This window comes from Anopheles nili, chromosome 3 (genome assembly GCF_943737925.1).
Source record: "Anopheles nili chromosome 3, idAnoNiliSN_F5_01, whole genome shotgun sequence".
Lineage (NCBI taxonomy): Eukaryota > Metazoa > Arthropoda > Insecta > Diptera > Culicidae > Anopheles > Anopheles nili.
This window is the reverse complement of record NC_071292.1, coordinates 23750598-23775722: the sequence shown is the minus strand read 5'-3', so window position 1 is coordinate 23775722 and position 25125 is coordinate 23750598. Positions and strand designations below refer to the sequence as shown.

General features: G+C 46.9%; 1 protein-coding gene across 2 annotated transcripts; it reads left to right on the top strand.

Annotated features, from left to right (window-relative positions):
* Window positions 1–1651: 1651 nt before the first annotated feature.
* LOC128727158 (FK506-binding protein 2) lies at window positions 1652–19352 on the top strand. 2 transcript variants are annotated; one of them, XM_053821036.1, is made up of 4 exons: window positions 1652–1711; window positions 3746–3921; window positions 18030–18118; window positions 18202–19352. In XM_053821036.1, exons 2-4 carry the CDS (start codon window positions 3746–3748, stop codon window positions 18570–18572), a joined length of 636 nt encoding a protein of 211 aa, XP_053677011.1. In that variant the 5' UTR covers window positions 1652–1711; the 3' UTR covers window positions 18573–19352. The 2 variants fall into 2 exon arrangements, with proteins under 2 accessions (XP_053677011.1, XP_053677010.1); XM_053821035.1 differs by lacking the exon at window positions 1652–1711 and adding an exon at window positions 2378–2573.
* Window positions 19353–25125: the final 5773 nt, after the last annotated feature.

Here is a 25125-nt window from a genome sequence, read left to right as displayed (position 1 = left end):
ATCCTTCCCATAGTGCACCGATGATAAGGGAACTCTATGACGTCGAACGACAAACAGAAAGAAAATATCCTCGATTGTGTTTTACGTAGCGTGCGATATTGAAAATATTTATTTATCACACTCTTTTTTTCTTTACAAGGGCCTAACTAAACAGTGATAGAGATGATGCCCAAATGTTTTTTAAAACAATATATAAGAGTATAATCAATATGTGTGTGAGATGGGATGCAGTTACCAAATATTCAGGGCCATTCAATAATTAACGTGCGTTAATTTGATTATCAATTTTCTAGTCGACGATTTACGACGGAAAATATCGTTTCTAGATAAACAACTTGGCGCACGGCAGGGCTTGAATGAGTAAACATGAACGATGGGTGTTAATTGCTCACGAAACTACCAAAATTCGCTATTTGATAATTAAGGTGATAGTGTTGCTCTTTGAAAATCCGTTGAAAAACAATTCAGCCGCTTGCAGCTACCAACCGAAAAAGAAACTTTTTCTTGATAATAGTCAACGGACTGATGAATACATATTCAATTTTCTGGTTAAACGATGGTTTCTGTAATTTATTTAGGTTCCTAAAGTTTCGCGATATAACATTATAATTGATTTTAATTATTGTCTTTTAATATTGTTTCAAAAAGGCAACCATACTTGCGTGTTAAAGGTTGCCTGGTGAGTTCTGTCGTAGAAGTCACTTGACATACTTGTTGCATACGTTTGGGCGTATATGTTGTATTCGCTGCCCCCAAAAGAGAGAACATCGATGTGGAGCAGCATTCATCTCGCTTCCTTTATGTTGGGGTGGGGTACCTTGAGGGATGTTTCTATTATGTTGAACCGAATTGGGGTGCTCGAATTGTAAGTTAAACCTAGCACGTGTTCTTGAAGATTAAGCATGTTTTAATATAAGAATTCTTTGTACTGAAATCGGATTAACAATTTTTTTACAAACGTTGCTCAGCATTGATAAGTTTTGAGCTGACTGTAGGTACTGAATAAAAAACATAACATACAAATCTTAGACAGAAGATTCCCTTACATCACCATCTGTTTCAAAACAGCACTCATACTTTGAATCAACATGTTTACTGCAAAGCTATGTTGCACACTGGTATTAGTTCTCTTTTTATGAGACTAAAGCATAGTGGAATAATGGGAATGTGGTAAAATTTTGAAGTTCAACAAAATTTAGTAAAATTTAGTAAATTATCTGTACGACGATCTATTTGTAAATATATCAGAATAAAATAAAAATTGTAACATAATAAACAGAAACATGATAAAGTTTTCTAATTTTATGCTGCATATAAAGAGAATAATATAAACAAACGTTGGACTTATTATGGTTACAGAATGTTCTACGTATGTGGATTTTTTTTACAGATTAAGATTATCGATTAAGGAGTTTGAAAATCGTCTGACTTTCAATTCAATCCTTAAAAGTTCAATAGTCAAGTCGAAGCATGGCATTGATAGTCAAAAAAAATACACAATTAATCATAACATCATAATATTTCAAACGTATACTATTCTAACCATCACTACCGCCCATGGTGGCGGGTTAGTACACACCGCTATTGTAATTTTGCTAGAAGTTACGCGCACCAGTGCGGAGATTCGAGTCTTGTTCAAGTCGCCACGGAACGCACTAGAATTCAGTCGTACTATAAGCCGTAGTGATAAACATCAGCAGCTCCAGCAAAGGTAAGAACATGTGTTCTATTTTTCCTACGTGTTCGTTTTGCGTCAAACAACAACGCACCGTCGACAGCCGGCATAAAACGACGGACACGTTGCGATCAGTGATTGGCTCGTGGCTCCCTATTTTTTTTTGACCTCAACTCACGATCACGCAGTACAGTCGAATGTTCTAATTACACGATCAAAGACGCTGCTCCACGTGATGGCGATGGTAGCGAATTCCCTTTTTCAAAGCTCTCCATGAGATGGGCTCGATTCTTTCTTCCAACGTGGCGCAATTGTTGCACTGGGGAGCCGCGAAGCCGCTATGTAACGTCATCGTCGTATCAGCGTGGTTTTGCGTGCGTGCGAGCGAACGAGATGACGCCTGGTGGGGAGCACATTCGAAGGGTGGCTAACAGAGCGAGAAAGCGCGAAAGAGAGCGAGAAAACACGTGAGCAGCCAAGCGAGAGAGCAACACAGCGTGAACGAGAAAGCACAAGAGTCACCGTGCGCCCGAGCGAGACGGTCGGTCGATGCAGCATAAGCATATGTAACGAAGCATAAACCGGACTGGGCCTGGGACGTCGGGTTTAAGTCGCGAAGAAAGTTTACTGCCCGGGAGCAAATCTGGACTACTTTCAATCTGCTCGCCGTCGACGGTTGGCGCATTTCTTCGTGTCGGTGTCGGTGTCGGTGTCTCTTCAGCTAAAAAAGCAGATAAAGCGGTCCCTCGGGGTCTCGCGCTGTGGCGTCTCACGTAGTGCAGTCTTCCTCGGTCCCGACGGATCGCACGCGGTTGCAGTTGACTCTGAACCATCAGCTAACGCACTTCTAGCGCAAAACACAAAACTGCACAGGGCTTCCAAGGTGGCTTTCCCAAAGGTTAGTAGCGTTGTGGCGCAGTTTGTGAGCAAGCATATGTCGACGTCACGATCGTCCCGGATCCCGGTGGCGCGAATCCGGTTTCGAATCTGAAAACCGGACACGCGGTTTGCAGACAACACACCCCAAACGGGCACCCGTCCTATTCCCGGTGGATAAAGTGAATGTTTCGAGGTGGTGAGATGGTGCTGCAGGTGTTCAAAGGCTACTCGCGTGAAGTGTGCACCTTTAGGGAAGTGCCTTTCAAATACCCGTTACTCGGGGTGACGATCGTTTGAGGCGCCGTCGATCTAAAGCCGTCTATGGGCATGGGTGATCGTGGCATAGGTGATCGTGAGAAGGGCACCAAAAGCCCTCGACTAGTCAACATTCTAAAGGGAAAATAGACGTCGCGTTTCGAAACGAAGAAAAAAAAGCTCCAACAATTCCCGCGTGGCATTTTATTGCGCAAAAAAACCGGTGCAGATTATGCTACTTTTTGAAGCTTCGAACACGTATGCTACGGTCACGGTAGGCAAGTGCAAGGTCAGGCTCGGTCAGGTTCGGTCGGTTTATCGCTTGATTAATTTGCTTCAGTTTTGTTGCACCTTGGCCGCTGTACACGGGTGATGCAGTTTGCTGCAGTTCGCTTGCCGGTTGCAATAGCCGTTACGTAAACCCTTATCGTGCAGGCGAGAGTTCACGGAAAATGACGACGCGAAGGTTAAAATGATAGCGATTGTGAAGCGGTCACAAACCCTGGCGGTGGTGGCAGATTAGTTTGAATGTAAAATCGATGTGCTGTACTTCTCGAGTACTTCTCGAGCTTACACGCAGTTACCATGGGCGTGTTTTATTTGGGATTGGGATGGTCAATAATCAAATATTTGAATGAGGAATTGATAATTTTTGCAATCATCTTTTTGAGCTGTAGCTCAAAGGCATAGCGTTTTTATTTTAAGCTGCTACAATGTTACCATCCACATGGTAGGCTTTACCCAATGCTTCGTGTAAAACGATTCAACCCCATTGTTTTAGTAAACATCTGTGGTCTAAAACCACCCAGCAGGTTTATAAGCCCGTCCCTGTGGCGAGAAACAATGTGTGAACCGTGTAATTTGCGAATTTCCACCATGCGCCCATCGCTAATCGAGATAATATTGTCCATTCTGTCCTTTCCCATAACTTTGCAGATGCTTTCCAAACTCGTCATCCTCTCGTGCTTGGTGGCGGTGGCCATCGCCGAGTCAAAGCTGAAAGTGGACGTCGTCAGCGTGCCGGAGGGCTGTACGACCAAATCCAAGAGCGGCGACATGCTGACGATGCACTACACCGGAAAGCTGACCGATGGAACGAAATTCGATTCAAGGTAGGTGGTGCCAGTGCGTCGATCGGGAAATACGGTGAAAATTACGCTTCGCTATCGGTCCTAATTATATCCCGCTCATCGACATAGCCTGGAGGGGCCTTTAGAAATGGGTGAGCTCTTTTTCGAGCAGAATTCGTTGGCTTATCGGTGACGGTTGCAACGAGGCAAATGGTGTAACTCTTCCAGACCAAAAGGAGACCTACTGACACGAACAATGCGTGCGACTGATAATCCTTTCGGGCCTATTTTTCGCCCACGGATGGTACGTTTCCGTCAGTTGGTTTTATTTTCCCACCCATTTTCCGCGTCGTCTGAGCCTGCTGGCTGAGATGGTGATGGGAGGACCTCGTCCAATCGGCCAGCAAAGACCAGCCAGGTTGATGCGGGTTGAGGGCAATTTATTTGCCCCTCTTTTGCAATAAATTACAAAACTCTCAATAAAGCTTTTCATCGCGCGCGCACTGCTGAATGGAAAACCGCATTGCGTACGCCCAAATGTGAACGGAGGGTTGTTTTCCCGGAGCATGCATCGATTGGTGGTGCAAGTGCAGGTGCAGGTTTACGCGTACGATGAGCTGCTGCTGAAAGTGATGGTGAATCTGTTCGTGCGTTGGCGATTCCCTTTCACTAAAGGGTCCTTGCCATTGGGAGGGTAACATCATTGGTTGGGTGTGATGGTTATCTTTCTCCATTTTGATTTATTGCAAATATGAGATTGAGCAGTGAGATTGTTCGCCCATGTGATTAAGACATTTTTAAACAGCTTGTTTGGGGTGATATTTTAAACAAAGCAGATTTTTAAAGACTTTTTTCCAATCCTCTTATAGAGTAAGAACATTGTGATGTAGTGCTAGTAATTATAATTGCATATTTTGTATTACCTGCACATTAGACTAATCAGCTATTTATCACAATTAATCGACAATGCACATTTTTTGTATTTTTAATCAGCTGAATTGGTCAGAACAAAAAGTCTTTCCTCCAGAGTGAACAATGTAATTGTCAACGATTTGCATTTTTACGCTAATGCACGCGCCATACAGAACGCACCACCGTCATTAACCGAGACACACAGCGACCTTTCGGTGTCGAGCATGAGCGATTTGACCTCATCATTTATGAATGAGCAACACCGAGAAGCCCACACCGGCAACTGGTATGGTTCCTGCGTAAAGAGCCCCGTTCCGTCCGTAAAACGATTTATGGCGCCCCTCGCGAGAGTTCGGACAAAGTTTGGGTCGCCCTTTTACCTACGTGGCCCTGCATCAGCAACCGGGCGGCAGATTTATGTGGGAAGACACATTTCCTTGAGTGACTGATCTGTCCACCATTCACCTCCAGCGCTGGCCCTTCGCTCAAACGGTTCAGGTAGAATAGAACACGGGGAAAAAAGCCCCAACACCGAGCTTACCTCGAGGGAAACGGAAAACCATATCCGGTTCTATCCGGATGGTTCCGGTGGCCGAAGATGTGCAGGTCGGCATTGTCTCGGCGAAGTACGACACGATTGAGTGGATGTGATGAAAAAGTGAAACCGATCGACCCCTTTTGTGGGCGTAAGGTTCGGCTGCAAATGACAAGCGCCGGTTGTTCAATGCGCTGGAAAATCTGCATGCCACAATTTAATTACCCCATGAGTAGAAGCGTCCCATGAAATGAGGCTGACACACAGTGGTGGTGTAAGGAAACGGATCCGGATTTAAATCGATATTTAGTAGCAACCGCTCGTGGTCGCGTCGTTACGGGTGGAAAATGTGTTTCTTTAAACGGTGACTGAGCTTCGAGCAGCGTAAATTTGCGCTTCATGTCACTAATAGCGGGTTTTCAGCACTTAAAATGCGTCGTGTGCATTGGCCTAGCTCTGGTGCTCCTAACGGATGGCGCTCGCACAAAACTTTCTCATCATTTAATTCCCATCAATCCAAGTGAACCATGCCTTGGCTGGTTGAAAATTGATACAAAGTAGGCGCGGCTCATAAACGGGGCTCATGATTTTTTCTTTCACCGTTGAGTTCGAGCGAAAGAGCATCAAATTGAAACATTGTGACGCTTGGCGTGCATAAAAGGCGCCTTCGTAGGCTGGCTGTTTTCTTTCACCGCGAGAATGTTGGCTCAACGGTGCGAAACACTAATTTGCTGATTATTAGGGTCATCATACCGGATTTCGGGCTTCACAACGGTGCTTTGTGAGCCTCCTGTACGATCCTCTGATTAGACGTTGCCAATTCGGTCGTCGTTAGATCGAAACCGCGTGCGTTCGCTTCGTTGAGTCGCGCACAGATCGCGTTCGCTTTTTCCGGCGGGAGGCTTTTTTTTGCATACCCGCATGCATAATACAGCTGCTCGCGTCTCCATTGAATGCATAACGATTTTAAGCGATCTTAACGACACCGGCTTCACTAACGATCGGTGGAAGACGAAACCGAGCGTCACGTAGCGAAAGGCACAGCGGCCAAAGGAAAGTCATCGCCGTCTCGGTGCAGCGTTTCAATTATTCAAACTATCTGGCGGATAATTGAAGAGTCGCCACGCATCCCCAAACATACACACACTCAGGGAGTGATCGGTGAAGGTTTATCGCTTTATTTTTCGTGTCGCGTTGCGTAAGCCCTAAGCCCTGAGTCTGGCGCTGCTAAACATCGATCCAGCGAAGGCTGAAGCGGTGATTCCACGAGGTTAGGTGTCGCATTGCACGGACGTTATCGGACCCTACCAGCCCTCAGTGTAATCTCGCCATAACAAAACCCACCAGCGATTACCGTGCGCACACACAACCCTCAGGCTCAGGAATTAGGGGTGAAAAAAAAACGCTCTCCGGGCGGGTTTTCTCGCGCCATTTGAACCAACGTTTGGCGTGCAGCGCTTTCGGGGGCTAACTTTCACTTCCTGTGTGCCTTGCGGGAAAGGAAGCTGACGGGCGAAATCGCGACGAAGTCACCCTGTGGGTTATGTGACGATGCTAGCAGAAGCGCATCGAGCCTCCAGAAGCACCCAAACTAGCCCTCTCGAGAGGGTGAATGCTTCGGCGGGCGCATTCCTGTGAGCATTTAAAAAAAAAGCACCAGCGAAAGAAAGTGTATTTTCGTGCGGATTTTTTCCCTCAACAAATCCACCCCATCTATTCCAACTCCTTTTCGCGAGGACTTTTGCGGTGTGCGGAGACGAACCATTTCTGGGATCGCGGCTCGATCGTGCCAAGGGAAAGGCATCCCCGGTCACGGCTTCGAGGGCACTGAAATAGAAAGCCATAATCACGCGGGCTTTCGGACTCCAGGAAGAAGCGCCAGCGGTGAAGGAAGTGAAATGCATGTTTTATTTCTCGCCTCGCACGTGGGAATTCGCCAAATGTCTAACAATGCACCAGCCCGCAGCTCAAATAAAAGGAAAAAAAAGCGTACACATTCTTGCAAACGCGAGCATTTACGTTGTGCGATCCTCGGGTTGGGAGGGTTATTTTGTTACACTATTTTTTTTGCTACACCCCTTTTTTTGCCTGCCACGGGTCGATTGTTGCCCACCCGGTTGTTACAACTTGCCGGAACCACCGGAGCCCGTGGGCGTGCGTGGTGAGGAAATAAGGGAAATAAGAAAGAAATGTTTTGTTTAATTGTTTGCATCTTTTCTTGCAAACGCAAGCATAACAAGCACGTTGGATTTACATCACTGATATGCTTGGCTGCATGGTTATTCGTTGCGTTGCTGGCGATCCGCGAGAGGTGAAATAAATAGATGGAAAAAAAAACATTGCAACCGCGTTAAATGATAAAATACGCGAGTGTTTGATCGATCATTAGCTCGTTGGCAGGTACGGTGGGTTTCGGAGCAATAAACGATCGCGTGTTTTTTATGCGATTGTTTTAGGGAAGTGGAAAATACGGAGCACACTGTAAAGTGTGAAAAAGTATCATCATTAGCAGGTGGTTGAGTTATTAATTACGAAATCTACATCATTACGATAAAGATCGGCACAAATGCACTATGGACACTGGCATGAATATGCCTAAAGATGGATAGTTGAATTCACCATCATTAAAATACGATACTTTCTTTGGAAGGCCAATGTCCTCGAAGGAATGGTTTTTTTTTCAGCGAGCATATTTTAAACACTGCTATAAGCTGCTATTTCCCAAAGTGCATTAGATGCACTTGAACCACTTAATCGTCTTTGCACACCTTAGACTTAATGTAGCTCAGTAAAAAACAGCACAAAGGGTTAATTTCACCACCCTGCAAACGCCACTAGTCGGTGAGATTTATTGTAGGAAAAACACTCCTCAGCAGCATCCGTTTCGGAAACACCAGGCTCAACCACGTGTCCTTGCCCGCTCTCGATGGTCAATTTGAAAATTAATCCGACTTATTCGAGAGCGACACGGAAGAGTGTCGTTTCGTTGTCCTCGACCCTGCGCCCGTTATCCCGCGGTGGAATAGCGACCGAGTCGTAAAGGAAGAAAAGGACACGGGCACGGGATCGCGTCGTCCTGCACGGCCCCCCCATAGTACCGGAGGCGGTATTTTACTGGCACTTTAATGTCGCCCGCTGTAACGTGTTTATTATTCATGCTGGCCGAGCCTGGCGCTGCTGCACAATCCTCTAGTGGGCCGGGGAGATGATGGCGTTTCGCGGGAGGAGACAGCAAAGAAAAAAAACGATGGGACTAAAAGAAAACCATCCCGCCTACCGGGACGACAGCCTTGCGAGGGAAAACTAAACACCGAAAAAAAACCAGCCCGACCGCATGTGAGCCTGCTTGTAAGGATGGAGAACACGACAAAAAAGAAACAAAAATGCTCCTCACAAACCGCGAGCAAGTGGCGCATCCCGTCTGGTTAAAGCAGCGCGAAAACATTGCTAAAGAGCCCGGAAAATGGGTACGTAATACGCTTCGAGCCCTCCGAGTGGGCCGACCGGGTGTTTCCACGATTTTTCCACGGCCACAAACGCTCGTCCTCGTTCTTCGGGACGGTGTGCTTTTATCGTCCTCGGGGACGAATGGTCTCGCATCAGGATATCAAGTTTTGTCATATTGCAACCGCTCCTTGGCGGCGATTGCGTAGCGTAGCGTAAGATAAGTGAAGCAACCGAGCTACAAACCAAACCAGGAGGAAGAAAAAAGGAGCAAAAAAAAAAAAACATACATACGCACACAATCAACCCGGCCCGAAAGATGAACTTCAATCTCATCAATTATGGAGCGGATCGCGCAGGTTGAGATTCCGGTTGCGATGCCTACGATCGCAATGGTTTCGTTGGGGCGCTTCGGGAAGACCAAATTAAGGACTCCTTCTTTATGCCCAACCCACTTCGGGGTGACTCCCAGAAGTCGCATCGGTGGGAATGGGTTTGATTGTTGAAGGGGCCACAACAACATGAGTGATTGCTGATGTAATGCCCGGAAAATCACGGGCCGTCATTGATGGGCGGAAGGGCTCGGCTTCGTTACCGCGTTACGCACATGCAAAGTAGCGCTGGGAATTCCGTACTCGTGAGGGTGTATTCAATCAATCCGGCCGATGAGGATAAGATGTGCTCGAAAAAGAAGGCTCCCAAAAGAACCGCTTTCATGAGTCGCTTCGGGAGTTGAAAGGCAAAAAAAAGGATATTCCACCTGCCACAAGCGTTCAAGTAACGCAATTAAACGTACGGATACTTCCTTATACACCCAGCGGTGGCCAAGGCTTGGTCTTTTCAGGGACTGCCTCAAGTTTTACGCCCGTTATCGTACGCCCGCGGCTTGGGGCCACCGCAAGTAGCGCGGCAAATTGAAACATAATCGGGTCATTCTGGTCGAGTGAAGGATCCGCTTTCCACGGGCGCTTCCCGGTGACAGGGAAAACTTGTTAATAAATCTCACAAGACGCGGTCGTGGCGTGCTCGTGGTGCAGTCTCCGTCCAGACTGGGTGGCCACACGATGAGCCGACGAGACAAGGCAGCCATCGTGTGCCGGTGTCCCGGTAAGATAATGACATTCTATCGAGCTAATTTCCGGAAAAATTCTACAACCCCCCGAGGGCCGACGGAGCAGATGTCTGTGGCGTGCCGCCAAAGGGGAACCTGCACCAGGAACCTGGCGTAGTCTTTCACCGGGAGCGTCGTCTTTATGGCGATCATAAAAAACCCACCCCCTTCAGGTTGGTGTGGAAAGTTTTCATTTTTTCTCTCTCGTTTTCCCAACGATAAGACGGGCTCGTGTGCATCGGGAATTGCATCCCTTACCGGCCAGGAAAACCACCTTGGGCTGAGAAACGATGACTGCAAAAGTGTCACAGCATCCAGGATACTAAGCAGGACGTTTTTTGACGTTTGAGCCATCAACGAGGGTGTGTTATTATTTCACTGTCTCCCTCCCAAGGGGTGAAAAGTGATAAATTAAGCGTTCTGATGGTCTACGGGGCCCAACCTTCAGGACGTCGCCGTAACATCATTATAAAATTTTCAACAGCATCCTCTCGGCATGCGAGCAAGATTGAGCGGCATTTCGGGATGCCTACCGGGGGGTTGAGATTCACGCTCGATGGAAAATGTTTTATGAGTGGGAAATTTGTTTCCCATTTGATCTCCGCTTGTGCCGTTTTGCCGCCACTCGGCGGCACGTTGTGTGTGAAAACCTCGACCTCGAGTTTACTGAGGGTGCTTGCTACAAAATCCCCTTTAATCGGGACACTCAAGGATGCTCGTATGCCTGTACCTTTGGTCCTGTGAAGCTGGAGGGTTGGTGCTCTCGATTGGACGGGGCTTGAGCTGGCCAAACAGGGGCGTTGTTTGGCGTGGGCTTTACCGTTTAGCAGTACAGCAACTCCAACACCCTCGGTATTGTAGTTTGAAATTATTTTCAGGTGAGCAAAAAAAAAACAAACGCTCCAACATACTAACCTTAACCGGAAAGTGCCCAAAATTCGGGATGCTGCTCTGTGCAAGGATGCTCGAAAGGAGGCACAACACCAAACACAATTGGATAAATCAGATATTCATGCAAAAAATCTAATATGTATGATACACTTGTCTCATTTTCATAAGAGGAGTATGCAAAACCGTGAGGCCGCTGCTGCACTCCGGCAAAGGATTACCGGTGTGGAATGGCGCAACCCCCACGAAAAAGCGCGAGCAAATGTGCGAATTTCGGTAAAGCGTGGTGGATTTTTTCTCTTTTTTTTTTTGCACAACCCCATCTCCGTGAAAACTCGCTGTACAGCTATGCCAATTTAAACGGAGGTTTTCGATGGTTTTTCGGAACGGTTTCCATCGTGCCTCTGGGGGGATTTGCGGTAATGTCATTCTGCATTTAGATGCGCAAATTGTGTGCCCCACGGTTTTCGCGACCCGGAAGGGGTTGTCTTTAAGCAGCTCGACCTTAAATTTGCACCCTCACGCGCTTGTTCGCTTGTCGGTGGCAGCAATGCTGGCGGCTTTCGCGCGAGTTTAATCAACCTTAAAACCCCACCCCACGTGATCGATTGCGCGGTCAGCAATGGCATTCCGAGCATGTAGCCGAGATAACTCCAAACGGTTTTGATGAAGTGGAACACCACGGGAGCCCCATGTGCGATTTCGCTACAGTGTGTATTTCGTTTTTTTTTTGCCCACTGCCTTCTCCTGCTCTATTCGATGAATAATTTATCCGCGACAGTCGAAGCGAGCCGAAAGGGTTCAAATGAGGCAACCAAAAGCTAGCCGGGTGAAATCGTGGCTCGTAAAAATGAAGTAAGCGCCCCGAGTTGAAGGTCTCCCGGACGATCAGGACGAGCGTCAGCTAGACAACGAAGTCTGGGCGGAGAATGTAAGAAAATGTTTTTGCCACACATGGGGACGCCCTGTTTCCAAGAGCATTTAGAGCGAGCAGGGAGCGAGAAAACGGACTCGCCCTACCGAATATGTAATGAATTTTTAAAAAGCCCATGTATCTCACCGACATCCGCTGACGTATCGACGCCTGGGCGACGCAGCTCGGTCGCGTGATGCGGTGTCATAGTGACGCGCGGTTCCACCGAAGGACGAACAAACTGGCATCCCCAAACGCAACTCTCCCAGCTGGCACCAGGGGCAAAAGTTTTCGTGCGACACTTTCACCCGACCCTGTTGGGTCGATGCGGTGGCGGGTCCTGTTGAAGGCGATAAAAGTTTTAGCGCCACAGCGATTTGATCGATCGAACAGACGGCGGATCGTTGTCGGAGCAAGTTTTTTGTGCACTTGATTGTCGCGATAGAAAGCGATCGTGAGGTGGTGAGTGTGGGCCGGGAAAAGCGTTCATCCGGTTCGGAGTGAAGGGCGAAACTAGTTCAAATGGGGAGATTTAAACGCATGTGCAAACATTGCATCCAAAGCTCACGATTAATTGGGTTTTAATGAAAAAGGGTATAAGCACGAACGTTAGGCTTGCTAGTCGAAAATGTAATGTCCTTTGCTGGCTTTATTTAAAGGATTCCAATACTACCATGCGCCCGTTACCGTTGTGTATGGCTAGTTACAGCCATCCACGGAAGCATCCAACGCCAGCGCAAGAAAGAATCCCTTAAAAATATACAGCCGAATCATAAACGTAAATAACGCTGCCCGACCCCTGGAGCACAAACCTGCCCCATGGAATCGCGTTTCTCGGCCAAACGAGCCTGCCTTCGCCTGAATCCTTAAACGTCAGCCCTCAGCCAGTCTTAAACTAGCGCAAACGGCATGCTGTGTGCAGGGCAAACATATTTTCGCAGCCAGCTTTTATGTCGTCGCAACCGTCGTCCTGTCGGGGGTGGTGTGCCCCGGGCCAGGACGATTGTCGATTGCATCGTAAAATAAAGCCTTCTCGCGTTCTCACGAGCAGCCGCGAATGTTGCGGATGGTTTCCGGGATCTCTTTAAGCACAAATTTTGCAACATCCGGTTCACCGGTGGATTATTTCGCGCGTTCGCCGTGGCGTTGAAATGGCACTCACCGGGATGATTCTGGTAAATTGCGAAATGCGTGTGTGTGTATGTGTTTCAAGGATTCGCCCAAAACCATGACTGCATAAATTCGCGCGGCTGGATTTCGCGTAAGTGCGATTTGTGCTTTTTTATTGTTATGGTTATTGATGTATTTACGAGACGCGGGTTGCTGGTGTTTTGTGTATGTAAATATTTCCACCCTGCGATTTGTTTTGCTATTGTATCAAGTAGATACTCCAGCGAGGCAATTCAATTGATAATGATAAGCCCTGCTGACAAGACAATGGAGCTCTGAAAGGCGTATTTACAGCTTTGGCGCCCCGACATCAGTGCAATCGTGAAGGAAGGACAATTGTGACAAAAATTCCTCGCGGTTTGCCTTGTAATGACGCTCGATCATACTCTGACAAGCGAAAGCAAACGTTTAAAGAGGCTGCGATCTAAATCTAATCGGTTGAAAGGAATGCAAATTGAATGAAAAATCATTACGCTCTATTTAGTACCGGTTTTTAGCTGGTCATCTAAGGGATTGTTTGATTCCTGCAAACAAAAGCGTGAAGTGGGGCAATTGAAATCAAATTGTGTATTATTACGTCTCCAGGATGACGCCATCGCCAGCGAAGAAAGTCTTTCCGCGACTTGATGAGTCAAATCGGGATAGTTTACATCAGACTCGAACAAATGCCCGCACTACGCCGTAGTCTACAAAAATGTACTTCTCATCAGCGAAGGCGGCTTATTTGCAACTTTCTCCTGATGTTCGTTGGGGTTTTTTTATTGCACCACAACCAAATCTGGGACGATTTAAGATCGTACCGGAACCACCAAGACGCCATCGAAGCCCACTCACGCTCGACGCTACGTCATGGCATTGTGGTGTGTAGTTTTTTTCCCTTTTGCACTTTCAACCCACCAAAACTGGACTGGCCATACTCAAAACGAGTGCGAAATTTCTCCACATTTTCGATGGCCATCATTTGTCTTACCCTCCGGCAGGTTGACGTATTATTCAAACCGACTCAGCCGGATGCCTGACAAGCCGTGAGGAGGCTTAATTTTGTGGATGATTTTTAATTGCCCCAAAACACGAACGTGACACGGACGAAGACGAACCATCGAGTCAGCTTTATACTTGGAAGTCTTCCATTCCCTAAACCTTAGTTCGGTAAGGGAATTCCGCCAAGAAATCTGTCGTCCTCAGCGGCGACTTCCCATGGGGACTGGTGCCGTTTCCCAGGATCGCAAGCTGGATAAATCCTGTTGCTCCCCGGTACACGAGCATCCGACACCCTCAAACCACGTGTCCTGGGCCACGTCGGGAAGATTCGAGCGAAAAATGATCCCCTTAATTCCGGTGCGGTTGTGGCCGGAGTCCTTTTATTCGTGCCGCGTGCTACCGTTTACATACGATCAGTTCTGTAGGTAATCGTCTGTACTGGCGAAAGACATTGTCGCCCTCGGAAGACGGCGCCACGCTCGCTCGGTGACACATTTCCTGAGATAATAATGCAGACAGCACCGGTTGAGCCGAGGGACCAAACCAGCGGTTTGTTTATGAATGTCATTTTTCATGTTTTTCCAAGCGCAACGTTCATTCCGCTCGTTCGGGGAGCGCTTGTCAGCTTGGGAAAGCGGCATAAAACTGAACTTAGAGCAATCTTCTCTTGTTTTTTTTGGAGGTGAGTGTGCTTCGCTCAACGACACCTAGCGGCATTGAATAATGTAAAATAATGTGCCACACTCAACATAGCAGGCAGGATTAGGAAAAGCTCCCCAAATTCGCCACGAAATGCATTTGCATGGCCTACTCGTGGAGTTGGTTTCAAAACGCCACTCGAAACGTTGTGCATTTCGTTGCCAAACTCATCGTAGTGGCTTGGGGTCATTTCGCGCACTCTTATGCTTATGGTCCTTACGAGCAATAAACCTTTTAAAGCTCCCTTTCCCATCGCTGGCTGGATGGAATCGTCTTCAAACTGCGAATGGACACGCGCGCGGTTCCTCGTTGCAGCCCTTTTCGCGATGGAGTGGATGGAATGTGGCGTATATATTTGTGGCAGTATTCGCAAGAATCACACCACCAACGGACGCGATCGTTCAACCTAAAACCGGTTCCCTTGCGACCGACATGACTCCACTTGCGTAACCGATCACCGGGTTACACACCATCGCACCTCCTAAACCCGCGCAATTCGCGAACGCATCGCCACCGAGTGCGACATTTCGCGTTCTCGCAAAACATAACGGACCATCGTGGCATTTTTTTTCTTTTGCTGCTGCACTCGGAACTCCAGTGCGCTTGGCGGAAGAACTACGAGCTTTTCGTGGCATGCGAAAAAAGCTCACGCACTACTCGGTTCATCCTCCATTGCATGCCTCCATTGATGCGCCATTTTGCGCCGTTCGATAGAAACGTTTGACTTTGGCGAGTGGAAAACGGGGGAAAGGAAAACCGGTACGGTACGAGCTTTTTTTTCCTTCGATTAACATCCAAAACCCGCAAAACGGCAGTGTCCCACTTGTGCCCCAGTTCTTCGGCCGCCCCGTAGTACCGTTAGGAAGATCTCTTTTCTCGCCACCCTGTGGGGAGGTGGGAAAAAAGAGCGGGTTGCCGTTGTCGGCGGGAGAAACGCAGAGAAAACACGAAATGTGGCACCGGCGAAAAGTCGTGCCCTTATGCCATGCTCGGTGCTCATAAATAATGCTAAGCACTAATTCCTGACACACAACACGGGTGCGCCAGAGACACGTGTGTGTGCAGGGGCTGCAGTTGGTATCGTTTAGCGAATGCAGCACCCTAATGGTAGGGGTACGGTGCGTTGATAAGGGATGTACAAATATGGATCAGAAACCGTGAACAGCTAATTGACGGCGTCACAGGTCCCCAGTCGTCGTCTGGGTGGATTGATGAGTCATTGGGTGACATTTTTGTGAAAGTTGTTTGGGTCTCGGTGAGATCGGGAACGAGAAATGCACTTAGAAAAATAGCCCAGCAGAAGCATGGTGTACATGTTGGGCTACAAAATTGTTCCCGTTACCTTGTGTTTTGTGAAAAAATAGCTCACAAAACGTTGACTTATTTATTCGCAGTTTCAAGAGAGGGTTTTTGTGTTCACGTTTACAATTGATACGTTGCAAAAAGATTTTGTTTCCTTTCGAAAAAAAATTGATTGTTTTGTTTACCATTTGTAAATCATTTTCGATTTTGTCTAATGTTTTTTTATACTCAACAATCACTCATCATCGATTGTAGTTTTTGATTGGAAAACTTCGTTTCTCTAGAAGGGTTACGTTTATTTTTTTTAAGAAGAGTTACGTTTTATGTCATTGGAAATCAATTTAGTTAATTACAACCCTTAACGTTTGTTTATTTTTAATCTCATCCTAAAAGTAAACAGTTTGATTCATTACCACCACGTATTTATCCTTTCTCTGTTGCTGTTCTATTGAGCGTACTCATGGACGAAATAGAGTTCCTACTTTGTGCCGGTTCAGTTTGCAAAATCGATATTCCAGTAGTTTTAAAAAAATCTTGCTTCTCCCTGCGAACACCTCAAAGTCAGCTGTTCTGCAGGACGGAAGCAAATGCGAACCAGCTTTGAACATCTCATTCGGCAGCCAGCACCAGGCAAAAGGCTCATGATTTTTTGATTTTATTACCCAACATTTTGGTGAATAATTCCACGCTCCCGTCGGCATCGCCCAGCTGGACTGCCATCGTCCAAGACAGTCCAACGGCCACGGTCGTCTCCTTCGAAACCGACGCAGCCGCATCTGCAGTCGTCGGTGTGCGGAAGGGTTTAAAAAATTAAGATATTCACCACCTACCGAAGGGAGCGCGCACATCCGGACATCCGCATCGGCCCGGTCTTAAAGCCCCCTTCGAGCTTCGAAGGATAATTCTCTCACACAAGTTATTTGTTTTCACTCCTGTCAAACATTTGCCACCGGCGTGAAGAACCGTCCTCGGTTCTGAAGAGTGGGACAGAGCAAAAAAGAAAACCTCTCCCCGGTTCGATCTGGTCAGGGGGTGCGCTATTTACAACCGGTACGTGTGCTTCGGGGTGGAGTTCTGCTTCCGCCCCATAAAATCGCGCCACTCCGCATTCACTAAGTGTGGCGTATCTTTTCTTCGGCTCCACGCGGCTCGCTTTCGCAAGTGATTTGATGGCGCTGCAGTTCCGGTCCCGGGTTTGATGCCGGGCTTTCCGGCGAAGCTCGCAACTCGCATCAAATAAATCGAAAGGAATTTCCCTCCACCGAAACCCTTTTTCCCATGGATGCCGGGAGTGAGTGAGTGGATAAATGGGGCCCGAGGCGCACCGGAGGTCGGATAACCTCACGATATTATCGCCCCTGGGGTGGATGCCAGAAGTGCCGACCGCTTGGCAAAACCCGAAACTAAAAACCAATCGAACCACTGCTCAATTATTAATGCTAACAGTTTGCCGAGGAACCTGTTCCACGATGCTCGATCCCTGGGAAAGAGGGTGTGTGTGCTTTTTCTCACACGGCACACATCAATTCGTGTAAAATGTGAATACAGTTTTATTTGCGAAACTCCACTCCACGGTGGAGCTCGGGAATGGGATTGGGTAGTGGGCTTGAAAAAGTGCCCGCCAGATCTGACCCACCCGAGATGTTTATTTCAATTTCTCAAGGAGGCGAGCTTTCCCGCTCCGGTTTAATTTTCCCGCCAGGCGCTGATGTGAAGCGCGTTTAAAGGCACCCCATCGTTTCCGTATCGATTACACGCCGGGCGTGCCGGTGCAGGAGAGCTGCTGCTAATGCCATGTGTTAATATTTGCTTTTAATTACAAAAATTGCGACACTCCACGCTCTACAAAATTTTGGCCGACGATGGGAGGGTGAAGATAAGATTTTGTTTGATTTTTCATTATCCTTCCATTGTTCGGAGCCTTTGCTATCGCGGGTAGCTGTGTGAAAAAGGACCAATTCTCCGAGATTTAAATAACGTTCGCTTACACCGGCAGCATGTTTGGAGACGTTTTTATAACATTTTATTACAATTTGATTGGGTGTTGATTGGGCAAATTGGTTTGAACGGTCCAGAAGGAGTATTGAAATTAATTTTGCACCGGAATTTTTGAATTTATTGAGAATTGAAATTAATTTTGCACCGGAAATGGAGCAACTAATTCAAAAGAACCTTCCAATTTTCTCTCCTTACAGCTTTGACCGTGACCAGCCCTTCACCTTCCAGCTCGGTGCCGGCCAAGTAATCAAAGGATGGGACCAGGGTCTTACGGACATGTGCGTCGGTAAGTGTACCTTTCAGTTTCCATCCAATTTCCGGCACTCATTTTCCCCAAAACTGTGTGGCTAATTCGAAATGTCCTTGTAGGCGAGAAGCGTATCCTGACGATCCCACCAGAGCTCGGCTACGGAGACCGAGGAGCCGGTAATGTCATCCCCGGAGGCGCAACGCTGGTCTTCGATGTCGAACTGATCAACATCGGTGACTCACCCCCGACCACCAACGTGTTCAAGGAGATCGACGAGAACAAGGACATGCAGTTGAGCCGCGAGGAAGTCAGCGAGTACCTGAAGAAGCAGATGGTCGCCGCCGACGGTGGTCAGGAGTCGGAAGACATCAAGAACATGATCGCCGAACACGACAAGCTCGTGGAGGAGATCTTCCAGCACGAGGACAAGGACAAGAACGGCTACATCTCGCACGACGAGTTCTCGGGGCCGAAACACGACGAGCTGTAAGGGCGGTGGCGGCCGGGCTGGTGCTGTTTCCGTTTTTGAGTAATTTTAAACATTAATTTCTTACGTCGATCAAAACGCCTCCACGGTACGGCGCTATTTAACGTACGTTAGTTAGTACGACGATAACGCGATGCGCGGATGTTCTCCGTTGGTTATTTTTTTTTTATTTTCGCGCGAGCGTTCGTAATTCGTAAGCACCCCCCATCACGTGTTTCGAGCGCGAATGTGCGCCACATTCAGCTGTTGTTAGTGGTTTGTTGATTTTCGGAAGTTTGTTAGTTTGTTTTCCCTGGCTGGAGTTTCGTACGGGACACTTCAGTACGGGTTGGAAAAACTTATTTAAGACGCACAAAAACGATCAGTTTTTGGTTCACTCTCCGTCGATCGAGCTCCCCGGATGGAGCAGATCCTTGGATGGGGTTGACAAAATGGACTTAAACGAAACGCACGTATCATCACCGTCGCACAGTACGCACATTTCCCCGATGGGGCATTTGAGGCATGCATACGAGGTACACACACACACAAAAGCCCCATGCGAAGCAATCATTTTCGATGTTTTTGGTTCGGTCGTGTAAATACATTCACATCACGCGGATAGTACTGAGGGAGGCGATCGTGTTTCAGTTTTAGAGGAATATGATTAGGAATACGAGCGGTAGCGAAACGTGTGACCACTCGCGCACTTAACGTAATGTTTACGCGGATACACAAACCACATATCACATCATCAACAATAACGACATCAATGGTAACAACAACGGAAAATAAACTGTTTGTACGAAAATAAAACCGAACGATTTTCTCCATTAGCCGAGAGGGTGGGCATTAGCATGCACTTGTCATAGATTTGACTGAGCAGCTGGCGAACATTGCATCCGAAATGGCGTTCCATAAAACTAAAGTTATTATCATGACGAGATCGAAGAAACATAGTAAACCAAGAATTGGAAATAAAGGATAACAGTTGGAAAACACAAAGGTTTTCCTTTTGAGGAAGCTTCAGGAAAATCTACTGTTGCTATTTGTAATCTTTCAGATAACCATTTATACCGCATGTTTTTAGATTTTTTATACTTGTGTATTGGTTTAATTCTATGCAATTAATACTTTACTTTATCATTTACCATAGCATCATTGAGATGATGCAGTGGTTTTGTCATAAAGAGTGGTTTGCATAATTTATGTAATTCAATTTCTGAATGTTATTTGTCTTGTGAATTGTAGATCTATGCTTTGTGTTGTTATATCTACTATCCTGTTTACAAATTGTACTCCTTTTCCACTGTCGAATTGCATGCTCGTTATACTAAAAACATGCTCGAACATGCTTCTGCTCGGTGGACAGAACATGTTTGAACATAACTGGTTGTACTATGATTAGTAAATTTAGTACTACAAATTCATCCATGGTTTTATATGACGCTAAAGCGACGTTCATCGGCAGGGGTTCATTTAAGCGTTTCACAAATGAACCTACGTAGATTGATCACAGTGAGCATTACATCGGACTAAAACGATGAACCAAAACTATGCTCAGCATGTTCTAATAGCATAACATAGTTATTTACATAATTTTCAAACTCAATTCTCTACTCTAAGATAATGATTATAGCTATTATCCGTCAAGCAAACGAGACATGCAAGACTATGATTATTTGCAACTCTGCATTATGCGATTATCTTGTATTATCAATTTGAATTCAAAGTTTTCTGCACCTACGAGATTCATTTTACTAAAATTTGGTACCTAACTTTATTGGACATTTTTAAATATTTAATTTGCTTTTCTATTGCATTACCAGTAATCGAATATTTCAATTAGGACAGCTTTTGCGCAGCATGCAGCCGATACGATGGCTCCATGATTTTAGAGACCCAAATTTTTAATGAAGCCGTATCTTTATCATTCGTTCTTCCATTGCATCTTCAGCCACTAATTATCACGAGATGCTAGCTGATTGCAAAAATTGAATCTACAATCTCCGCAGCCCCTCGTACGCGAGATGCAAAAATTTGGTTTATTAAACCACTGTCCAAACAATCTCCCGCAAGAGTTGGCTATGGAACCGAGCAGAATCACATTACCGATCGAGAATAAGCAGAAAATGTTTAGTTTCGCCCCTCACCAATCAACGTGGCCACGGCCCACAGCTCAGAAACAACGAGCCCACAAAAAAACAACGGTCCCAGAACTCGACCCAATCGGTCCATCATTTACGAATCGTTTCCGTATGCTCATCAAAATCAACGCCCGAAAAGAAAACAACCCGCTACGGCTGTCATGCCTGGCGTCGGTAGTAAAGCGATGAAAAGCGGCTCAAAATTTCTGCCCGTCATTTCACCTGTTCCGGTGGCCCGGCTGGCGAACGGTGGGCCAAACAACGAGAACCCACGGAGAGGCCTCCATATTAGCGCCTTCAAGCCTTACAGCTTGCGAAAATATGCAGCAGCCAAGCGGGCCGTAATTGTTTCGCAGGCACCGGTGCGGTATCAAGTAACGGACCCAAGGCTTCAGCGCCTTTTCACCGGGCGTGTTTCGAGAGCCCGATGCGCGAAGGGAAAAAGAAAAGCCGGCCAAGACGCGAAGCAACCGCCCCACAGAACCAGCACAATGGGGGTGGTGAAATGGCAGAAGGGAACGCGAGGTTCCTCGGTACAGCCGTTTGATGCTACACCACACGCTGGGCAGGCGGCATCTTCGAGTCGTTACACAACCGCGAACCGATGAAGAATGGCCCCCGGGGCCTCCGGGGCCCCCGGGAGCAGGATGGCACGAGGAAAGATGCCATTTTAATTACTTGCACCTCGAATTCCACATAAATTAGCATGCTCTCGATCGGGGGCATTTTCCATCACCTATGGGGACCATTTCCGCGCCGTGCCGAAGCCGCGGTCTGTTTGCTTTCAAAACAGCTATTTTCGGTCAACGGCTTCATCGAACGTGGTGCTATTTGTGGATGGCCCCGTGTTGAAACTCCTTCGCGGGGATGACACCAATTACCACGTGGTCATAAAACAAAAACGCTTTCCACGCTACCGATTGTCCTCTTGGAGTGGGAATGACGTGCCATGAAACTCGACCCGCGAGCAGTCGATTCTTGGAGCTCAATGGCCAGTAAACTCCACCACGCTGGCAGGAGTTCGCGTATCATCGATCGTTGCGCATCGATCTACCGGTGGCAGTCGCATCAATATGCCAAAGTAGCAGCTCGGTTGGAAATTTATTGCCTGTCATTGGACTATTTTCCCGCGACGCGCAACCGGCCGATTGTTTCCGTCACGGTGCACTGGCCGTCCGTGTCTGGGGCGGTGGTTCTTTGGCCACCTTTTTGAACCCATCGTCCGGGGACCGATCGACCCAGGCATTAAAGACCCAGGCCGGGGCATGTTGCAGGAGAAAGTGCATCGGAACGTTGCATAAGCGTGGTGGCTGGCATCGGGTGGGTTGAGCGTTCTATTTCTATTCTAATGATTTGCTTTATTGTCCGCTATGGGGAGGTTGCGAGATTGCCGGTTTCTGGTTAGACATGAGCTCCTTGGGGGGCTGTTCCAATCTATCTTTCGATTTTATTCGATTTTTATACAGCTTATTGTTGAACGCATGCTGAAGCTTGAGATTTACGAACAAGGAACATTAAAAATTCCGCTCTGTAGGTGTTTATTTTCCTCTTTTATTTTATCTCCATTTGATTTTTAGCTATCGTGGAATACTAGCGCCACTGTTACGGTTCAACGCGTGATCCATTTTTGGCACAATTTTTTCAATCAAACATGTTATCTAAACCCGCTGCAGGCAGCAGCTTTTTGCCGATATTAAAACCAAACTAAAACGGACGCTTTTGGCCGTGACGCCTGATAAGAACAATCTTTAACATCGCCCTTCTCCAGGTCCTTTTTGGAAATGGAAGCTAAAAACAAAAGAAAATGAACCATTTGCCCCTATCTGCTAGGTGCGTCGTTGGGTGCGTTTTTTCAGCGCCCACCACGAGCTTCTTATCGAGATCTTAAGGGTCTCGTGATTGTGGGGACGATGTGGATGTGTTGGAAATGATGCAGCACGTCGACGAAAACCATCCATCATCGTTGGGCCCCGATTTTGCAGAGCCGATGATGACGATAAAGACCTAAATAAAGCAGGAAAGGGTTGATGGTATTGGATTGGCGACATATTGCAGAGTAGTCTTTTTGAAAGTGATAAATTATTTCCGTATAGGGTGCCTAAAGTAGTTTGAGACAAGTCCAAGCGAAAACTCGAATGTGTATAAATGTCGAAGTAATATACTTTAAAAAAAAAACTTTTACAGAACGTATACGACAAACTTCATAGAAAACCGTGCAGAAGAAACAGACAGGCAACGATAAAAACACATCCCCGCCACTTAACGAGACAGGTAATGTTGCAAAAACCGACCTAAATGTCGATCGTTCTATGGATCTGTTTCACGCAATCTAATCTTCTAATTCGAAAAAGGGAGAGACCACCTATCAGCATAGAAATGATGCATCGTTCCCACGTTGGCCGGTCAAACTCCTTTTTTTTGCTCGTTTTCCAACCCAAACCATATTTTGCGTTTCCATGCGCAGGTGTAGGTGTGGGAAACCCAAACAAAACAACGTCGATACGCATGCATCACACGCGACTGCATTTTGCGTTTCTAAGCTCATCGGTAGGGCCAGCGAGAGAGGCGAATAGGGAGAGACTAGCCGTCACGCAATGCCGTGGGTGAGAGAGATGATAGAGCATGTGGCTTCCTTCGCACTCTAAGACTGACTGTGCGGTGTGTGTGAGCGAGCATGAACAAATGTGAGGCAGTGTAGGTATGGAGAGAACTATGAAACAATGGGCAAAATTATCCTTACATGATCCTTAAAATTGGCTAGCAAGGATAACATACCACATCAATATGTAGGAAAGATTTATATTTTTTGCACATTTCTGTTAGGTAAATTGTTTTACTAAAATCATCATTCATTACGATTAATATTTATTTTAGACAAAATTTGAAGTATTTTCAAATTTACTGTAGACATAAGATAAATTTTAAAAGAAAAGTACAAACTTTTAAATTCACTAACAGCTTTAGATATGAAAAAATATAACACTTTTTTCAATAATTGATTTTGAAATTTAATATTATCTTTAATGAAAAATTAAATCCGATGTATAATGTCATCATTTGTTCTTTAAACTGTGCTTGTTTTATTTAAAGTTTCAAACATTTTGTTATATTTTAAAATTTAAACAAACATCCACCACTTACAGCCCATAGTGCGCAGACTCAAGCTGCGTTCGTGGCTCGGGCTGGCTCAACAAGTCCAGTGTAAAACCGGTGTTATTTTGTGTATAGCTTAGGCACGGTAAGGCCGTACGACTCTAACCAACGGAGGCTCGTAGAGGCCGCGAAGAAGAGTGTTAAAAGTCTTTTGTTCCATCCATCGCTACCTCAGAGTACCGTTTATCTCTCGCATTACTGCGCCTCCGATACGCCGGGTAAACGTGCGCTTTCCGTATGGCGCCGGAAACTCGTGGCTTGTCGAGAAGCTGTTGATCCTCCAAGTGCGTCCGCCGTGTGGTGTCGTGTCCCTAAGTGTGTACGCGATCAATCGAAATCGCTCGAAGAAGTGCACTTTTATCTAGCTTTTTCCCAACAAGCGTCGGTTTGAAGTGGTCACGTGCAGCGAGTGAAAATAAAACTCTAATCCCAGCAGGCGCAGCCATTCGACCGCTCTCGTGCATATCTTTTCCGTCGTCGTCGTTAGTCGGTGTGGTTCCCCACGAGTGCGTCGAGTCCCGTGAAAGTGCTGTAGTGAAATAGAATACTAGTAATAAGCCGAATTTTGCACGCATCGATTGAAAAAAGTGCCCAAAACGCGCAGTGAAATCAGGTTATTTACACCGGCAGCCATTGCATGAAGATCTCCGCGCAGGTAGTGATTTGAGAGCGTGCCTTGTTTTTTTTCTCGCTGCCCGCTGATCACAGTAGGCTGGTGTGAGTGCGTATTCTACCAGCATCTCCGTACGGGTTCAATCCTGAGAAAGTTTGCGCAATCCCGTGCCCAGGAGTGACGTTCCTGTCATCGAGCGATCTCACCCGTTCCGTTCCAAGCCAGCGAATTCAACTCCCAACCGGAGCATACACCGATCCCATCGCGCCATTCAGGTAGATAGCACCTTAATTAAGGCGACTGAAAACGAAATTAAACCCCCGGTCATAAACGCCGCTTCCTGCGACCGCAGCTCCCTCTGTGCGGCGACCTGACGAAGCGTGGAGTTGCCTTCTCATAAACTCCGTTTGGGGATCTTTATTTTTTTCCCCTTTTCCCTCGACTGTTGCTCGCAAGGGGTGTGCCCCTGATTCCTCGAAGGGGTTTCCACGGACACCTAAAGCCTGGTGGACCTGGTCCATTTCTGGGACACAGTGTATCTCAAGACACCAAGGGTGCAAGAGCCCTGTAAAAAGCTTGCCCACCGGACGACGAGATTCGCCGTGCAAGATACAAGAAAAGCGAGCCCTTTTTGCTCGCCTCTTTGCTCTGAGCTGTAATGCGT